The sequence below is a fragment of the Sphaerodactylus townsendi genome, linkage group LG03 (assembly GCF_021028975.2).
Source record: "Sphaerodactylus townsendi isolate TG3544 linkage group LG03, MPM_Stown_v2.3, whole genome shotgun sequence".
Taxonomy (NCBI): domain Eukaryota; kingdom Metazoa; phylum Chordata; class Lepidosauria; order Squamata; family Sphaerodactylidae; genus Sphaerodactylus; species Sphaerodactylus townsendi.
The window spans coordinates 143,936,587-143,955,228 of record NC_059427.1 but is presented as its reverse complement, the minus strand read 5'-3'; the positions used below and the strand labels follow the sequence as shown (position 1 = coordinate 143,955,228).

Sequence of the window (18,642 nt, the reverse complement as noted above, 5' to 3'; positions counted from 1 at the left end):
ACGCAGGCTAAATAATGCACTCTCAAGCCACTTCCAATCAGAGGTGGGATCCAGCAGGTTCTCACCAGGTCCCAAGAGTGGGTCACTAATTATTTGTGTGTGCCGAGAGGGGGTTACTAATTGGGTCTGCTTTTCTGTTAGAAATTCCATTAGGTCCAAAAATCATCAAGTCCTGTTGTTTCCTATGTGGCTGGTCAGCGAAGGTAGAAAACGGGATAATTCTCCCTGTTGTTGGGCTGTTTTCAAAACATGTTTTAGAAATATGGTCAAGTTCCTGGTTTAAGGAAAGTCTCCTTCTTTTGATTTCTAGAAACAACATTAAGTATTTGAAAGTATTAAGTATTTGACAGGTAGTCAATTAGAGGAGAAGTAGTTGTTTCTGTTGGCAGCAGATGATAGGACTTGCTGTAATGAGTTTAAATTATGGACAGAAAAATACCAGCTGGAAATTAGGAACTTTTTTTTTACAGTAAGAGTTTTTTACAGTAATAGAGAAATTATTAATGCCCCGCCCCCAGAATGCCTGGCCATGCCCCCGTCGTGCCCCACCCAGCCCCATTGGGGCTATGCCACTGTTTGAATCCCACCACCTTGGGAACCTGTTACTAAAATTTTTGGATCCCACCACTGCTTCCAGTGCACTTTGAAACTGTTTTTTATGGTGTGAAACAGCAAAATCTACTTGCAAATGATCACTAGTCAGTCACAAGCCTTTATTGGCATAAAATAAACATACAAAATCAGCATACAAAATTTGCCCATCATTGCTCACAATTATAGACACTGGTACTAAAATACTAAATACTAAAATATATACATGGTCCTTCTGCAACCACAGGACACTCCTCCAGCCAAGTCAACTCACCTAAACGTCATCGGATACTGACAGAAGCTAGCAAAACCACCGCTGGCTATATGTGGTCACAATACACAGACATTGGTTGGTATTCATCTAGACCTACGTCTATTATTGTTAGCAGAAATTTTGCTACATTCTCACACACTGTGGGATCCATGTTGTTCAAAAGCATAGGTATCTTAAGAGCATCAGTTAGATTGTTATACAGAAATGGGATAAGTGCAGATTGTGACATTCTGATTTTTGCAAACCTTACACAATGAAAGAGGGTATGATCGAGTGTCTCCACCTGACCCATATTGCATGGACATAGCCTCCTCTGTTTATCAATTTGTTGATATCTGCCATAGAGCAGCATAGAAGGCATTAGATTGAATCTGGCCAGTGTTAAAGCTCTTCTTAATTTAGGGTTGGTGATCCACTGTAAATAATTGGCCATGTGTCCTTGTTCAATTGGAATAAGCAGGGTCAGGGGGGAACACGTTTTCCTCGCAGCTGTTATCATATCCCGATACTCTTGTTGCAAATGATCACTAAAGTGCATTGAAAGTGAACTGAAAGTGAATTGTTCAGCATTTGTGAAAGAGGAAGCTCAGCATGCGTGAAAGAGGAAGAGGATGACTTGTGGTTGCAGATTCTCCGCCTTTGTTACGATTTTGTTGGTAGAATGGCTTTCCTAGACTCCCAGAGCATCTTCTCTGGGGTCTGAGCCACAATCAAGGGACCAAGTGGAGATTTCTTTTCCTTGTGTGGGGGAGGAGTGGCTAATCCTTTCCTTCCTGCCCTCCGTCTCCCAGGTAAAATTCAGGCCCCCCGGACCAGTCTTTTCCCAATCCCAGCAGCAAAGTAAACCCACGTCTTGTGCGGATTGAGAAACTCTGTAATTTATTTACTTCATTTATAACCCGGCTATCTCGCTCACACTCAAGGCCAGTTACGAAATATTTTTTAAAAATTCAACCAGACAGTTGGAACAATGCAGTGGGCTAAGCCGTGCAAAGTTAGAAACAAAGTCAACGAACACACTGCTGGAGGCAAGACAGACAGAATTCGGATTGTAGAGGCAGAAAAACAGCTCAGATGGGCCTTTCTTGGAGCTGCCCAACAGCCACAGGGACCACTTTGGGAAACTCCGCTGCAAGCAGACGAGGGACCAAGGGAGTTTGATAGAGAACCTTCGTAAACCAGCTCTCCAGCAGCCAGGTCTACCCATTGGTGTCATTCGCAATGGTCAGACCTGGCTGCCAGAGGCCAGATCTACCAGTTCTTCTTAATAGCGGATAGGCCAGCCCTCCAGAGAGCTGGTGCACCTATGGTTGAAAGAAGTGGGTAGACCTGGCCACTGAAGACCGCCAGGTAGACCAGCTCTCTGAGTGGTGGTGGTGCTGGCACAGCCTGGAGGAAAAGGTACATGGCTTCCTAATTTGCAAAGGAGCAGCAAGGGCACCCCCAGGCAAATGGCACCGGGAGGCGCTCACCCCGGTTTCCCCACCCTAAATACGCCAGTGCTGTCACTTGCCAGCTTTGGGGCAAATCAAACTTGTTTTTTGCCTGAATTGCCTAAGGACATTTATTGTTGCTTAGATCAGGGGCCCCAATGTGGCTGCTAGCACCTTACCTGGTGCCTTCCAAGTGCGTGGAGAAGCAGTCATTTCCTACAGCAGTTATTTTGTGGTTGTGCCCACCACACTGTGATAGAATTCCAAAGGTACCCTCAGGTTCAAAAACGTTAGAAGAAGAAGAAGAGTTTGGATTTATACCCCACCTTTCTCTCCTGTAAGGAGACTCAAGGTGTCTTACAAGCTCCTTTCCCTTCCTCTCCCCACAAAAGACACCTTGTGAGGCAGGTGGGGCTAAGAGAGTTCGGAAAGAACTGTGACCAGCCCAAGGTCACCCAGCAGGAATATAGGAGTGCGGAAACACATCTGGTTACCCAGATAAGCCTCTGCCACTCAGGTGGAGGAGTGGGGAATCAAACCCGGTTCTCCAGATTAGAATCCACCTGCTCTTAAGCACTACACCACGCCAGACCATGTTGTGTCACTGTTTGGATGTCAGAGATGAGGAGATCTTTAATACAACTGGAACGTTTTTCAGCAGGCTGCTGTTGACAGAGTTCATACTTTTTCGGCAGCTTAACAGTTCTGAGCTGTAACTTGGGTGTTGAAGGAGCCCTTCCACAAACAAATTCTGGTTGGTTGTGCTGTTTGAACAAAGTGTTGTTGTTGTTTTTAAAGCTCAAGCTGTTTTAGTGGCTTTAGGAAGTCTTAGGCTTTCAATCCACGTTCTGTTCATAGGTGATAGAAATCAAGATCTGTGACCCACCCAAAAAAACACAATAGTTTCTTAATTAATTAATTAATTATATTTATATATTGCTCTCCCCTGGAGGGCTCAGGGCGGTGAACAACGGAACGTATAAATAGAGCACAACATAAAATCAATAAATCTCAGAAGTAATTAAAGAAATCATTAAAGAAATGGCTCTATACACATTAAAACCAAACCCCATTAAAAGCAGCGTGGTAATACCGAAGTACAAGAGATGGCGACCTACTAACTAATCCCCTAAAAGAGGGGAGGGAGAGCAGGATCCACAGTTTCTGAGGAAAGATACGCTTTCTTCCGTCCACAGGATCCACTCCTGGCTGATGGGTTTTGCAGTCTTATACTCCATGAGCTGCTCGTCAAACATAGAAGCTGGTGCCCGTCCAGTTCTTTCCTTGGTTGCTCAGAACGTGTCATCTCCAAGTTTCAATCCCCTGCTGGGCCTTTCCGTTCCCTGCCTTGGTCCTGTGGTCATTTTTTCCCTCCTTTTGGCAGGAGGAGGGAGCAGAGGCAGACACACTTTCTCATACCATTCCGGCCTTGCTGTTTTGCAAAGACTGAATTGGTCCCTCTGAAGTGGTGCAGATGTAACATTCTGAATTGCACTGACAAGAGGCCGGGAACAGGCTGTCGAATGGTGCGTTCTCCTCACCCTTCCTTGCCAGGCTTTGCAAGGACATCACTCATAGACGTAGCTGCAATGGGGACATTTGCCCTGGGTGGCCCCCGTTGTATCATGTGGGGAAGGCAGAAAATCCCCCACACACTTCCGGGAAGGAGGAGGGGCATCGCTAGGCCTGGGTGCCACATGTGTGCACTGCCCGGGACGAGGACTGCCCGGGTGGTGGGCGCATGTCGCGCCCAGGTCCAGCCACGCCTCAGGAAGGGGCTATACCTCAACTTTGACCTGTGCACATGCAAGCAGGCTTGCCAATTTCCACCTGGAGTCTTCCCGGAGTTGCCAACCCTACAGAAATCAGTTCCCTGTGGAGGGCATCACATCCTTGCAGAGCTCCCATATCCCCCCCCCCTTCCCAGGCATTGCCCCCAGGTCGCCAGGAAGAATTCCCCAATGCGGAGCTGGCAGCTGTAGCCAACCTGACCTGGGTGGTGCGGAGGGAGAGAGAATAGTCTTTATCCCAGAATGCTGACCTGGCAGAACAGTGCCCTGAATGTAGGAGTCTGTTGGGGTTCAGAAACTCCATCTTGGGACTGTGTCTGAACTCATGGGCAAGAATACCTGAAGGACCTCCCCCCCCTCCCAACCTCATGCCTGGCCCATACTCAGGAAACAGCATTTGAATAACAACAGCACACCTGGGCGAAACCAGTTCTCTTTTGTCTATATTTGTTCATAGCTCCTGTGACTCATCCTCCTTGTGACCATCTATGTTGTAACACCCATTAAGGGTTGTTACCTGTATTGTCCCAACAGCTGGCAAAAACCATTAAGATATTGGGTCAGCCCTCAGGTCAATGGTCTGACACTCGAGACCATGACCTCACCTTGGAACGTCAGGAAAAGTCCTTTGTTCAAGGATTTCCTTCGCCCCAAGACATATTTTGCCCTATAAAATCCCACCCCAGACCCCAGTCAGGTGTTCAATATTATCACACCATCATGGTGCTCAAGAATATTGGTCCATCAGTATTGATCATCCAGAGCCTAGTGCTGGCCATTAGGTCTCTGTGTCCTGCACATCCGCTACAAGACTGGTAAATAGAATCTTTGATGCCCCACCCCTTCTCTCTATATATACATCCAAAACCTGTCTTTCACCTCTAAATTGTATCCTAGGAAACCTTGCATGCGTGTGTTTTTACCCCAGTAATTGAGTGATTGTGAGTGAGATTTTTGTTTTATTTCATTGTCTTATTTTCTTAAAATCCTAGAAAAAGAAATTTATTGTCTCTACTGGTTTCTTATAGTGAGCTGAACATAGGCCATCTATATACAAATATATATAGCGACCAAGTTACACTCCTTAAGTGACGCCAAGCGACCTTGTGCTCTACAGCTAATTTCCTCAACCAAAGAGGGTTGGTGCGTCCCACCATTTTGAGTAACACAACCCAGCTTGGAGCTCCATGCTGAGAACTCCATTCCCAGCCGTGCGCCCCCTGATTTGGATTGGAACTGGGGTGTGCTGTTTTCCTTTCCAGAAAGGGTGCCCAGGGGACCCGTTTGCCAACACCTGAGGATTTCCGTTTTGTAAATACAAACACAGCTTACAGCTTTAATGAGGGGCAAGAGGTTGTGCTGTTGATGACCTAGCAAGACCGAGAAAGACCAAACGTTTGCCATTCTGGATGAATGATTTCTAAGTAAACTTAAAGGAATCTATACACTTCCTTCACTCTATGACATTTTGTGGTTGTCTCTGCCTCCTGCAGCAGCCAATTTGTGGTTGTGCCCACCTCTCTGTGTCAGAATTCCACAGGTGTCTGTAGGCTCAAAAAGGTTGGGGACCCCTGTGTTAGCCCTTCAGTATCCTAGACTCCCACCCCCACCCCGGTTCTCCAGACTGATCTTCTGTCTTTCTGCTTGCTCTGCAGGCCAGATTGATGTTTCCGAGATCCAGCAAACCTTCCACAGCCTCGGTGTTTACATCTCCCTGCAACAAGCAGAGAAAATCTTGCACAGGTGAGGCTGAAAGTATTTTTGCGCTCCCTCTTCGTCCAATCTGTGTGGTCTCTCAGTAGGGTTGCCAGTCTCCAGGTGGCAGCTGGAGAGCTCTGGGAATTATAAGTAGTCTCTAGACAACATTATTAGACAGACGATGGCAGATTCCACATGGGCCAAAAACAGTGGTGTGAAAACAGTGTGAAAACAGTGTAAACCCTTTTACACCTTTTTAAACCATTTTTTACCAGTTTCACACCATTTTCACACTGCTGTTTTTGGCCCGTGCGGAATCTGCCTATGTTTATGGAATGGTTTGCCACTACCTTCCCCAGCCACCTACACTTTAGTTCCAGCAAGGGCGTACTGCCCAGAGGGACATATGGGGTAAAATGTCACCGGGCTGCGGCCATTTAGTCACGTGGGAGGCGGAAAATCGCCCCCCCCCCCACACCTCTCCTCCTTTCCCCCAGCTCATGATGCCAACCTTGGAAGGACAAAAGATGGAGCTGGCTGAAGCCACCTTCTGCCAGCATCGAACTCAGGTTGTGAGCAGAGCTTTGAAGGCAGCTGGCACCCCTCTGTGTCGCAGGGCTCTCCCCAATGCTGTAAAACTGTGTTCATTTAACATTTTGGAACCCATTAGTAGATAGCCTGTGTTTTGTCAGCCTTCCTGGTTACCTGGTTTTTCTGGGCTATGGCTCTATTTGGATTAAAACAATTAAAACCCTCATTAAAACACAGTGTTCCAGTATACCATCTTGTGTCCGACAACTAAAACCCCCCCAAAAGGGGAGTGGTGGGTCCCTCAGATGTTATGGGACCATCTGAAGAGGGGACCATCAAAAGGGGGGGGGGGGCTGGGGGCATCAGCAGCCGGACTTTTCCATCAGTTCACCCAGCATGCCTGTGTCTTTTGCAGCATAGACAAGGACGGCACGATGACCATCGATTGGCACGAATGGCGGGATCACTTCATCCTCAATCCCTTGGAGAACATGGAGGAGATCATACACTACTGGAAACACTCAACAGTGAGTCAGGGTCTGTCAGGACCAAAGCTGGATTGGTACTGGGTATTCAAATATTTGATGCCTGCTCCGATTGATATGTATGCTGATTGATATGCATAAAGGACTCTTCCTTTCCTCCCTGTACCTCTCTCCTTGATGTTTACAGCTTTCACACCAATGGTAGATAAGTAGGCATGACCATGAGAAGCCTCCCAGCCTTGGACAACAAGATGTCCAGTTGTTGTGGTCTTTCTGAGCTGTGTGGCCGTGGTCTGGTGGATCTTGTCCCTAACATTTTGCCTGCATCTGTGCCTGGCATCTTCAAAGGTGTATCATAGAGAGAAGTCCGTTACACACTGTGTCCAGTGAGAAGGGAATCTTTAGTGGGACACAGTGTGTAACACACTTCTTTCTGTGATACACCTCTGAAGATGCCAGCCACAGATGCAGGTGAAACGTTAGGAACAAGATCCACCAGACCACGGCCACACAGCCCCCCCGGAAAACCCACCACAACCAGTTGAATCTGATGTGAAAGCCTTCGACAAAACAAGATGTTCGTTGAACCTCAGGGAGGAGGCTTAGCAGGTGGTGTATCTTTCTCACCTCCTTGAGGTGCCTAGGCTTCTTCAAACAACTGTTTCGCACTTTTCTTGGGAAAACGGGAGGGGGGTTTGAGCAGAGATATAACAACCTAGGAAAGCCCGATTCCCACAGAACTGGCTTTCTCTAGCTAGGGACTTGTAACCTTCCATAAACAATCCCGATCAAGTATCCAGAGTCTTGTCGAAGGCTTTCACGGCCGGAATCACTGGGGTGCTGTGTGGTTTCCGGGCTGCATGGCCGTGTTCTAGCAGCATTCTCTCCTGACGTTTCCTCTGAAGGATCCTGTGAAGATGCCAGCCACAGATGCAGGCGAAACGTCAGGAGAGAATGCTGCTAGAACACGGCCATACAGCCCGGAAACCACACAGCACCCAAGTATCCAGAGTCCGAGACCTAACAGGGTCCCAATCTGGGTAACCAAGATGATTAGGCGCTTGGAGCACCTGAGAGCCAGCAGGGTGTAAGTGGTTAAGAGAAGGTGGAGAAGTGGGGTTGATTCCTCACTCCTCTGCATGAGCGGCAGACTCTTATCTGGTGAACTGGATTCGTTTCCATGCTCCTTCCTCATGACACCTGCCGGGGGACCTTGGGCTAAGCGCAGTTCTTCAAAACTCTCTCATCCCCCACCTACCTCATCAGGTGTCTGTTGTGGGGAGCGGAAGGAATGCTGCCACTGTCAAGCCCGGGGCCACCTTCGATGTGCAACCTTCCAAAGAAGCAGATGTCCCAAGGACCCTGGGCACCAGGACAGCACAAGGATGTCAGCTGACTGTGGGCAAGGCTGCCCTCGGGGTTTCTGTCAGCCCGTCTATCACCAGCAGGGCTGCCAGCCTCCATGGGGGTCCACCCTATTCAATACAATTGGGGGTGGGGTGTAATTTTAAGTGGGGCCCGGAGATCTCCTGGAATTACAATTGCTGGCAGCTTCAGTGGGCAAACTCTATGACAGGGGTGTCCAACTCTGGCGCTTCAGATGTTCATGGACTACAATTCACATCAGCCCCTGCTGGCATGGCCAGTTGGGCTGATGGGAATTGTAGTCCATGAACTTCTGAAGTGCCAGTGTTGGAAACCATAGATTCTAGGAGAAATCCCTCTTCAGATTCTCTTCTGCCCAGGCATCGCCCTCAAATTGTCACAGAAATCTCAGGCTGGAGTGGGCACCCCAAGTCCCACCAAGCAACTTTCACTGCTTGGGAAAGTGGGGTGGGGGGCAGCAGGCCTCCTCCCATCTGCAAGGACCAGGCGAGGTTCTGATCTCAGGGCTGGGTGTTTGCCAAGTCTCTCTGTCTTCACCATCCCATTCCAGCCATGCTATTCTCATCATCAGATCAGAACAGGGCAGATTAAAATGTATATTTAAACGAGATCCCCTCCCACCCCAGCAGTAGACTGAGAAAAGCCAGAGGCTGGCTAGGCGAAACTGGGGGGAGGGGGGGGGGCTGGTAGAAGACCTCTTGAACCAGCCCCACTGATGTTTCACCTGCATCTGTGGCTGACATCTTTAGAGGATCTGATAGTAGGAAGGATCCTCTGAAGATGCCAGCCACAGATGCAGGCGAAACGTCAGAGGAGAGAATGCTGCTAGAACACGGCCATACAGCCCGGAAACCACACAGCACCCCAGTGATTCCGGCCGTGAAAGCCTTCGACAATAGATTTGGTGTTTGCTATTTTAGTCTAGTTTTCACTGGTAATGTTTTTAACTATTATTGCATGCCACCTTAAATCACAAGGAAAGGCGGGGGGATAAATGCTTTAATTAAAAAAAATCTTACCATATCTTTCTGCAATTCGAGCACTCCTCCTTTGCTTCTGCAGCAGCTTCTGCCTCCTGTGCACATTTCATCCACATTTCCTGGGTAGGCTGGCCAACTCTGGGTTGGAAAATTTGAGGATTTGAGGATAGAGCCAGGGGTGTAGCTGGGAAAAATGGAGCCTGGGGTAGTGCAAGTAGCCCTCTCCAACACATCCCACCTCTACCGTGAGCTGTGGGTGGTGGGGTCGGGCTGGGTGAGCAATCTCACAGTAGCCTCCGCCGGGTCTGGCTGGGAGAGTCTGGCCTGGCAGTGGCCTCTGCCAGCCTGGCAGGGTGGGGCTAGGGTGGAAGGAGGAGGTGTGTGGGGGCAATTTTCCTCCCCCCACATGACCCCAATGACGGCCGCCCAGGGCACCTGTCCCCACCCAGCCCCGTGGAAGCTACGCCACTGGATGGAGCCAAGGGAGAGCAGGGTTTGGGAAGGGGAGAGACCTCAGAGGGGTATAATGTTGTGGAACCAACCCAGGGCTGATCTGAGCAATAGGCCAGGCGTGGGCTGGTGGGACCAGCCTTCCCAATCTAGGCAGGGATGGCGAAAGGATGAATACTAAAGAATGATTATTATGCTATCTTCATGCAGAAAAAGGCATAATTTACCTATATGCTTCTCTTGAGGAAGATTCCTCGAAAACATACTTAAACACGTGAGGCGTTTGAGAAGTGGTAAAGTCTGAAAAATTTGGGAAGTGAAAAGCTTGAGAATTTTGGAATTTATTATATACCCATGTTTATTGAATTGGACATGACTGAATCATGCAGCAATGATGATGACACGGAAATATCTTCTTTGAATGGACTATGAAGTACTCGGATTTGCCAGTTGGGTTGGGTTTTGTCATGTTTATATGTGTATATAAAATATAGAATATAAAAGTAAAAAGTTATTATTTGTTAATAGGTCTGACAGAGTCTATTTCACACACGCACACACACACATATATATAAAAGATTGATTAACAAATATAAGTTTGTACAGCTGGTGCCTGGGTGCGACACGGAACTTGGTGTGTTGGGGATGGGGAATTGCCACAGTCAGGGAGAGAGAGCTATTCTTGCTAGGTTGCCAACTCTGGGTTGAGAATTCCTAGAGATTTGGCGAGTGGGTGTGGGGGGGGGGGTTAAGAGCCTGGGGAGGGCAGGAATTTTGGGAGGGGAGGGACTTCAGTGGGCTATAATGCCATAGCAGCCATTTTCTCCAGGTAAACTGATCTCCGTTGCCTAGAGATGTCATCATTCCAGTCTCCACCTGTCGGCTGGTTGTTGCCCTTCTGCCTGTCTGAAGAAGTGGCCTGCGGGACACACAGAAACTCGCATTAATATAAACATTGTTAGCTTTTACTTCTGTTTTCTTTGGCTCTGACAGAGTAAAACGACTGCCCCTTTGCTGTGCTCTAAAGCTGCACCTTCCTTACGGCAACGTTCCTGCTATTCAAATGACCTTCTGGTATCTGGGTTTTTTTTCCCCTGGTCCTGTAACAGGACTCCTTCGGGGTGGAAATGCCTTCTGTAGTGAGTGCCAACTGCCTTTGGCAGGAGATCTGCTGCCATAGTAGGGATACCAGCTTACCCTTCACTGCCCACTAGTGGGGGATGGAGGAATAGTTTTGCCAGGTCCAGGTTGGGAACTTCCTGGAGATTTGGGGATGGTGGAGCCTTGGGAAGCCATAGAGCCCACCCTCCGAAGCAGCCATATTCTCCAGGGGAACTGATCCCTACGGTCCGAAGAGGAGTTGCAATTCCTGGGAACCCCCAGATCTGTCAGGTCTCGGGCCCTGAAGCCAACAAACGAACTCTGAGGTATCGATCAGAAGCGTTTATTGAGCAGGCATCGAAGCACCACGCAAGCAAAGCCAGTTCTGCCCAAGCTGGCATTCACAGTCTCCTTCGTCCCCAAAGGGGAACCCCGACTCGTTTCCCAACAAGTTGTGAAAAACAATCTTTGGAGCTAGGACGCCCCAAGGTTGCAAGCAGATAGTAGTAGAGAGCAGCCACCTGGCTTCCTGGCACATGAGATAACGGACGTAACTCTGTTTCTCATGGGACCAGGGTGTCAGGGGGAAACCTAGTTGTCTACAAAGCATGTGAAGCCATAAAGGAAAGATCAATGAAAGAATGCCCCAAATAGCAGTGATTATATATAGCAGACTGGTTACATATGTCTTTCAGCAGCATTGATTTGTTGTTTCAAGTAGTTACACTGAGTTAGGGATGCGTCTCACACACATAGATACTATCCCCCTGACAAGATCCCATCTAGAGTTGGCAATGCAATCCTGTCGTGAAGCCTGTGGTGATTCTATGCAGGAAGGGCCTCAGCTTAACACTTTCCTAGCAGCAGTGAACATTGATGGCCAACCCCAAAGAGGAAATGCCTCAGTGCAAGATGCAGGGTTGCCAGGCTCCAGGTGGGCCCTGGAGATCTCACAGAATCATAGCTGACTTCCAAACGACAGGCAGTGGGCAATAGGGTTGCCAACTCTGGGTTGGGAATTTCCTGGCCATTTGAGGGGGGAGCCTGGGGCAGAGAGGGAACTCAGCAAGGTATAATGCCAAAGAGTCTATTCTCCAAAGACAGCCAGCCTGGTGTAGTGGTTAAGAGCAGGTGGATTCTAATCTGGAGAACCGGGTTTTATTCCCCACTCCTCTGCCTGAGTGGCGGAGGCTTATCTGGTGAACCAGATGTGTTTCTGCACTCCTACATTCCTGCTGGGTGAGCTTGGGCTAGTCATAGTTCTTCAGACCTTTCTCAGCCCCACCTGCCTCACAAGGTGTGAGGAGAGGAAGAGAAAGGGAGCTTGTAAGCCACCTTGTGTCTCCTTACAGAAGAGAAAGGAGGGACATTAATTCAAACTCCTCCTCCTCTTCCTCCTCCTCTTCTTCTTCTAAGACTTTTTGTCCAGAGAAACGAGTGTCTGGAGATCAAGGGTCATTCCAGGAGGTTCCCAGCCCCCACCTGGTAATTGGCAACACTTCCTGGAAAAATGGCTGCTTTGGAGGGTGGACTGTATAGCATCATACTCCCCCGAGGTCCCTCTCTTCCCCACCCTGAGCCCTGCCTTCCCCAGGTTGCACCTCCAAGCCTTCAGGAATTTCTTAACTCAAAGTTGGCAAACTGAGAAGAAGTCAAGTATGGTCGTTTCCCCACTTACCTCGACCACCCTTTGCTGCGCTCTACTCCCAGTGCGCGTCATTTCTGGCACACTCCCGGGCTTCCCCACAGAGTGCGGGGTCATCAAAAGGCGCCGTTTGGAAGAGCGCCAGGGATGCCGTGCACTGAGGGGGCGCGGCAGCGGCAGTGTCGGGGCGGCTGTGTTGTTGCCACCCCTGTAGTGGGGAGTGCCAGGGGACCCTGCGTTACTTGGGGAGAGCAGCGCACAGCAGCAGGTAAGTGGGGAAACGACCTATGTGTGCTTGAAGGCCCGAAGCAGCTCAGTCTCCCCCCCCCCATCCCGCAAAAAAACTCTCTAGCGCCTCTTCTTGTGCCCCCTCCTCATAACTCTGGAATGCCAGTGAGATTACAGCTCCAACCCGGTCGTTCCGGAGCCAAAGGACTGGTGTTTACATACCAGATGTTCTGAAGAAATATGTGAGAAGTCTGAAGTGATTTGTTGGGGAAAAACTTAAGAAAATGCTCTTACGAGCATGTGGCTTATGCACTCTGGAAACAAGTTCTTTATTGGGCATCGGTGCCAAAGGCTGTGGAATGCCTGGCCCACTTTAAATGCCAGCCTTAGTGTTACCGTTGCCCTGGTAACATAAAGTGATTTCTAGGAGTGATTTCAGGTGATTTCAGCTCGTGGCAGCAAGGCAAGGAGGAAAGGCGCAGGAGACCAGAATTTCTTCAAAAGCAGGAAGGCTCTTTATTGGCAAGTGATTTCTTCTCAGCAAAAAGGACCCCCACATGGGCCCCTTCCGCACACTCAAAATAATGCATTTTCAAACCACTTTCACAACTGTTTGCAAGTGGATTTTGCTATTCCGCACAGCTTCAAAGAGCACTGAAAGCAGTTTGAAAGTGCATTATTCTGCATGTGCGGAATGAGCCATGGCTGTGCATCAGCCCTTTTATACATTTCCCCAGTAACCCAGAAAGGGGGTGTAGGGCAGTCCCACCCCCATAGTGCAAAAACCAGGAAGGAGGCGGTCTCCTTCCATCTAATACAGAGAAAATATCCTAGAACACCGAAGGGAGAAAACAATCCCTTTGCACATGCTGATGAGATCAAATCCCAGAAGAAAAGCTTGCACCTTCTTGCCTGAGGTGGTTCCTTGGGAGTGTTAGACAGAGACAAGTTTAAATGATCCGTTGAATTCTTGGATCCGGAAAGTAAGGATGTGAACAGTCCAATGAGCTTCTGGATCCTGAGAGTAAAACTTCAAACAGTCCAATAGCAAAACAGGGTGACATCTTCCAACAGCCAGTCCACACCCTGAGTCCATCCTTTGTTAGTCAAAAGGCCCTTTTGTTGGTGAAGGTGGGATTACCTGGGTGTTGGTCCAAACTGAATTCCAGGACTAACTTCCTTGTCCCTTAATATCAACCTTTCTGGCCACTGCTTTGGCCATCAGAAACAAATTTCAAAAATAACATTTCTAAACTTAAACATTAGGGAAACCTTAAAGGATAAACACATGTACTTATACTTGTGGGCAAGACTTTACAGATACTTATTGGCATGGCTTTCTTAAATCTAACAGTAACAAAACCTTAAACTAACTGAAGAACCTAACTAAATTAACACCCTAAACTGCAGGCACATCATACATTCAACTTAAAAGGGGCTTTTATTACATCCTAGAAAGGCATAAACAAGAGGGAAACCGTATAGCATTGGCACAAACATACATATGCGTTCTCTGTGAACCTTATGGAGGCTTCTGAACCACACAAGTCTCTGCGTCCAGGCATGCAGCCAGTGTAGCCAGGCAACCTGACTTCAGGAAAATATTTTGTTTATTTTCTTGGCGGTAACATTAGCGGGTTGCTAACCACACAAGTCTCTGCGTCCGGCCATGAAGCCAGTGTAGCCAGGCAACCTGATTTCTGCAGTCTGGAGATCTATTGAAATTCGGGAAGATCCCCAGGCCCCGTGGGGCAATCCTCAGTGGGATACCTTCTTTTCTCTCCCTACTTTTGGGAAACTGGCTATGAAGCCAACTAGATGGAGTAGGATGTAAAAATACAAACCAAGGAAATAGTCTTTCAGGACAGTGAACAGGATGATATATAGCTCGACTTGTCAGGTCTCAGAATCTAAGCAGGGTTGGTACTTGAATGGGAGACCACCAAGAAAGGCTCTGCAGAGGAAAACAAAGGCAAACCACCTCTGCTTCTCACTTGCCTTGGAAGGCCCTTGCAGGGTCACCATAAGATGGAAGCTAAACAGGGTTGGTACTTGGATAGGAGACCACCAAGGAAGGCTCTGCAGAGGAAAACAAAGGCAAACCACCTCTGCTTCTCACTTGTCTGGAAAGTCCCTTGTTGGGGTCGCTATAAGTTAGTTTGCCACTCAACAGATGGCCACTCAGGTGGAGGAGTGGGGAATCCAACCCGGTTCTCCAGATTAGAATCCACCTGCTCTTAACCACTACCCCACGCTGGCTCTCAGAAATGTCAGGCATGCCTTCAAGGCCTGAATTCCCAGTACTCACAATTCACCTCATACATGATTTCATGTCTGACACCTTCTGACTCCAAAAGAATCAAGAGATTCCTACCTGTCTTGGGGGTGGGGGGACACTCACCACTTTATTTAGCTGGTTCTGGCATGTAGGGGGGAGACCTTTCCTGTCAGTGTTTCGACGCAGAGCAGAAAAACAGGTGCCGTTTCGTGAGGGCTGTTCTCATTCTTTGGACTGGCTGCTCTGATTGACATCTTTGGCAGGTGCTGGACATTGGCGAGTGCTTCACCGTCCCAGATGAATTTTCTGAGAAGGAGAAGAAGACCGGGATGTGGTGGAAGCAGCTCATTGCGGGAGCCATGGCCGGAGCCGTCTCCAGGACAGGAACTGCCCCGCTAGACCGGCTGAAGGTTTTCATGCAGGTAAAGAGCGGCCAAATGGCTTTTTGGATGGGGATAGTTGCATTCTGTGATGGTCCCTGGAAGGACAGCCTAGAACAGTGATGGCGAACCTATGGCACGGGTGCCAGAGGTGGCACTCGGAGCCCTCTCTGTGGGCACGCGCACACAGAGTTCATCATGTGGGGGGGGGGTGGAAAATCACACACCCACACCCCACACACACACATCTAGGCTGGCCTGGGCCACTGAACACAACGTGCGTGCACCACGGTGAACAGGGAGGACTCGGCTGGCGGGCCTGGTGCCTGTGCTCTGGGTGGCTGCTGCCCAAGGGGGGGGGGGGCGCAGAGGAGGCAGAGATGCTAGAGAGGCACAGAGCGGTGCGTGCGGGACTTGCTGGAGGCTAGAGCAGGCTGGCCCCTGCTCGAGCGGGTGGGGCGGAGGAAGAGGGAGCCAACCGCTTTTTTCTAAACTAAAACCTCAGCATTCAGGTTAAATTGCTGCGTTGGCACTTTGCGATAAATAAGTGGGGTTTGGGTTGCAATTTGGGCACTCGGTCTCAAAAAGGTTCGCCATCACTGGCCTATAATCATGTTTCTATTAGGAGTTATTTGCTCAGCCACCACTGGGGGATGATGTGAAGAATTTCTATCCCGTCTTTCTCTCCTGTAAGGAGTCTCGGCGGCTTACAAACTCCCTTTCCCTTCCTCTCCCCACAACAGACACCTTGTGAGGCAGGTGGGGCTGAGAGAGTTCGGAGAGAACTGTGACTAGCCCAAGGTCACCCACAGGTTTTGTGTGGAGGAGTGGGTAAACAAATCCAGGTCAACCTCTCATATGGAGGAGCAGGGATCTCCCGATTAGAGTCCACCACACTTAACCATTACACCACGCTGTCTCTCACTGGGAGGCCCAGGGCTGAGTACGGCCCACTCATTGGAAGACCGGACTGCCATGCAGCAGAGATATGAGAAAAGGGGACTGTTATCAGCTTCAGCTTCAGAAAATATTTTATAACCCAGACCATTAAAAGGTCAACTATCGGATAGAGAGTTCTCCACCCTAATCACCGCAGCCATGAAAACGTGCCCCTCCCCCTGTATTTTTCTCTCCCATTTCAACAGGGCCACTTGGCACACTACCTGTATTGCTTAATAAACCCTGCTCAAAGGAGAGCCATAATGCTCGCCAGGTTTAATGTTATGCCTTCTGCCTTGTTACATGGCAGATTTAATAAGCAAGAAAAGGCTAAAAGATTGTGCCCATGTAACGATGGCTCAGTTGAATCTCTGGCCCACCAATTACTACACTGTCTCAGATTCAAGGAAATCAGATCCAAGTATGTGAATCTCACTCCTTTGCATTTACCCCATCTCCCCGATTTAATTAGATTACACTACTTGTTGGACAACCCTGATCCTTCTCTCTGTGTGATAGTGGCAGACTTTCTCCTGGAAGATACTAAATGCCAGTAGATTTCCTTCGACCTAACATTTATGTCCTGCATTGTATATGCTTTTTAATCCGTTTTTTACTATTGTTGTACCGTTGCCTATGCCAATAAAGGCCTGCTATAACCCAGACCAGGGGTCCCCAACATGGTGCCTGACCAGTGTTTTTAGAAAGCGGGTGGGGCCAGCCAGGCTTCTGATCCGAAGAACTGTGACTAGCCCAAGGTCACCCAGCTGGCGTGTGTGGGAGTGCACAGACTAATCTGAATTCCCCAGATTAGCTTCCACAGCTCAAGCGTCAGTGCGGGGAATCAAACCCAGTTCTCCAGGTTAGAGTTCACCTGCTTTTAACCACTGCACCACTGCTGCAACTCCCTGCACCCACTAGTTTGCATCAAAGGTGCCTACAGGGCTCAGAAAGTCTGAGGGGCCCTGACCCAGAATTCTGGGCGCATTTTGAATCTGGGTAATGCTACTCTTTCCTGATTCTGTGCCTTCTCCTCGGTGTAGGTTCATGCTTCCAAGAAGAACAACATGAATGTGTTGGGGGGGCTGCGGGGGATGATTCACGAGGGGGGGGCCCGTTCCTTGTGGCGAGGCAACGGCATCAACGTGTTGAAGATCGCTCCAGAGTCTGCAATCAAGTTCATGGCTTATGAGCAGGTAGGGCCTGGGAGCTGGGTTGCTACATGGCCCGGAGGGGCGCACAGCAGACATTGCTAAACAGCACGGCTGTTAGAGTTATCAGCTTTGGTTTGGGAAATTCCTGGAGAATTGGGGATGGAGTCTGGGGAAGGTGATGTTTGGGCAAGGCAAGAGCCCCAGTGGGGTATGATGCCATAGATTCTACTCTCCTGTCAAGATTGCGGCTCAGTCCTGGTTCTTGCTATGAGACTGTGCGGGGCTGGGAGGAGGTGGGACCAGGAGGAGGAGGAGAAGAAGAAGAAGAGTTGGATTTATATCCCCTCTTTCTCTCCTGTAAGGAGACTCCAAAGGGCCGACAATCTCCTTTCCCTTCTCCTCCCACAACAAACACCCTGTGAGGTAGGTGGGGCTGGGAGAGCTCCGAAAAACTCTGAGCTCCCAAGCTCCCAGATATGACACGTATTGGAGTGCACAAGCCAATCTGGTTCCCCAGATAAGCCTCCACAGCTCAAGTGGCAGAGCAGGGATTCAAACCCGGTTCTCCAGACTAGAGTGCACCTGCTTTTCACCACTACACCACGCTGGCTCTCAAACTCTGATTGTTGTGCTGTTATTCCTGTGCTTGTGTACTTTTAGCTTTTAGGCATGCAAATTCTCTTCTCCCCCTCCAAGGCCAGCCGGCTACACCTGGACTTTATCTCTGATTTGGCCATGAAGGCTCCACGTGGCCCGGGAACATTTCTAATGATCTCGTTCTGCCGGGGTGCCAAGGAAGGCCAACGAAAGACAGATTTTTACCGATTGGGCTTCAGATGAAACTTGAAAAAAAGCCTCCCGCTGGAGTGCAAATTTTACTTATAAAATAGCATAACAAGTAGCATAACAAAGTAAGCAAATTGGCATGCACTTAAATACAGCCCAAAGCATCCATACATATAAGGATAAACAATAATACAGTGGAACCTCGGTTTTCATTGCCTTTGGTTTTCATCGATTTTTTCAGTGAAAAATTTGTCTTGGTTTTCATCGATTTGCCTCGGTTTTCATCGATTTGCAGTCAGGTGCAGGGGTTTGTGGAGAAAAATCACCCGGACAAAGCTGTTGCAGGCCGTGTCGGCAACTTGTTTAATGACAATGTCTTGCCCCATTTCAGACAAATCTTAAGGAGGCGTCAGAAACAGACCTCTTTGGACAGCTTTCTGGTGGGACGTTGGTCCACTGGCTCTGAAGCTGACCCTAGTGTTGTTTGTTACTGTTTTCAGCATTAAACACTAT

General features: G+C 48.9%; 1 protein-coding gene across 1 annotated transcript in view; it reads left to right on the top strand.

Annotated features, from left to right (window-relative positions):
* Positions 1-18,642, top strand: part of SLC25A23 (solute carrier family 25 member 23) — a 67,748-nt gene that overhangs the window by 31,679 nt on the left and 17,427 nt on the right. Inside the window, exons 3-6 of the mRNA XM_048490896.1 lie at positions 5,744-5,831; positions 6,733-6,844; positions 15,134-15,292; positions 17,233-17,385. Coding sequence (XP_048346853.1) covers positions 5,744-5,831; positions 6,733-6,844; positions 15,134-15,292; positions 17,233-17,385 — 512 coding nt within the window. The remainder of the gene's footprint in view (positions 1-5,743; positions 5,832-6,732; positions 6,845-15,133; positions 15,293-17,232; positions 17,386-18,642) is intronic.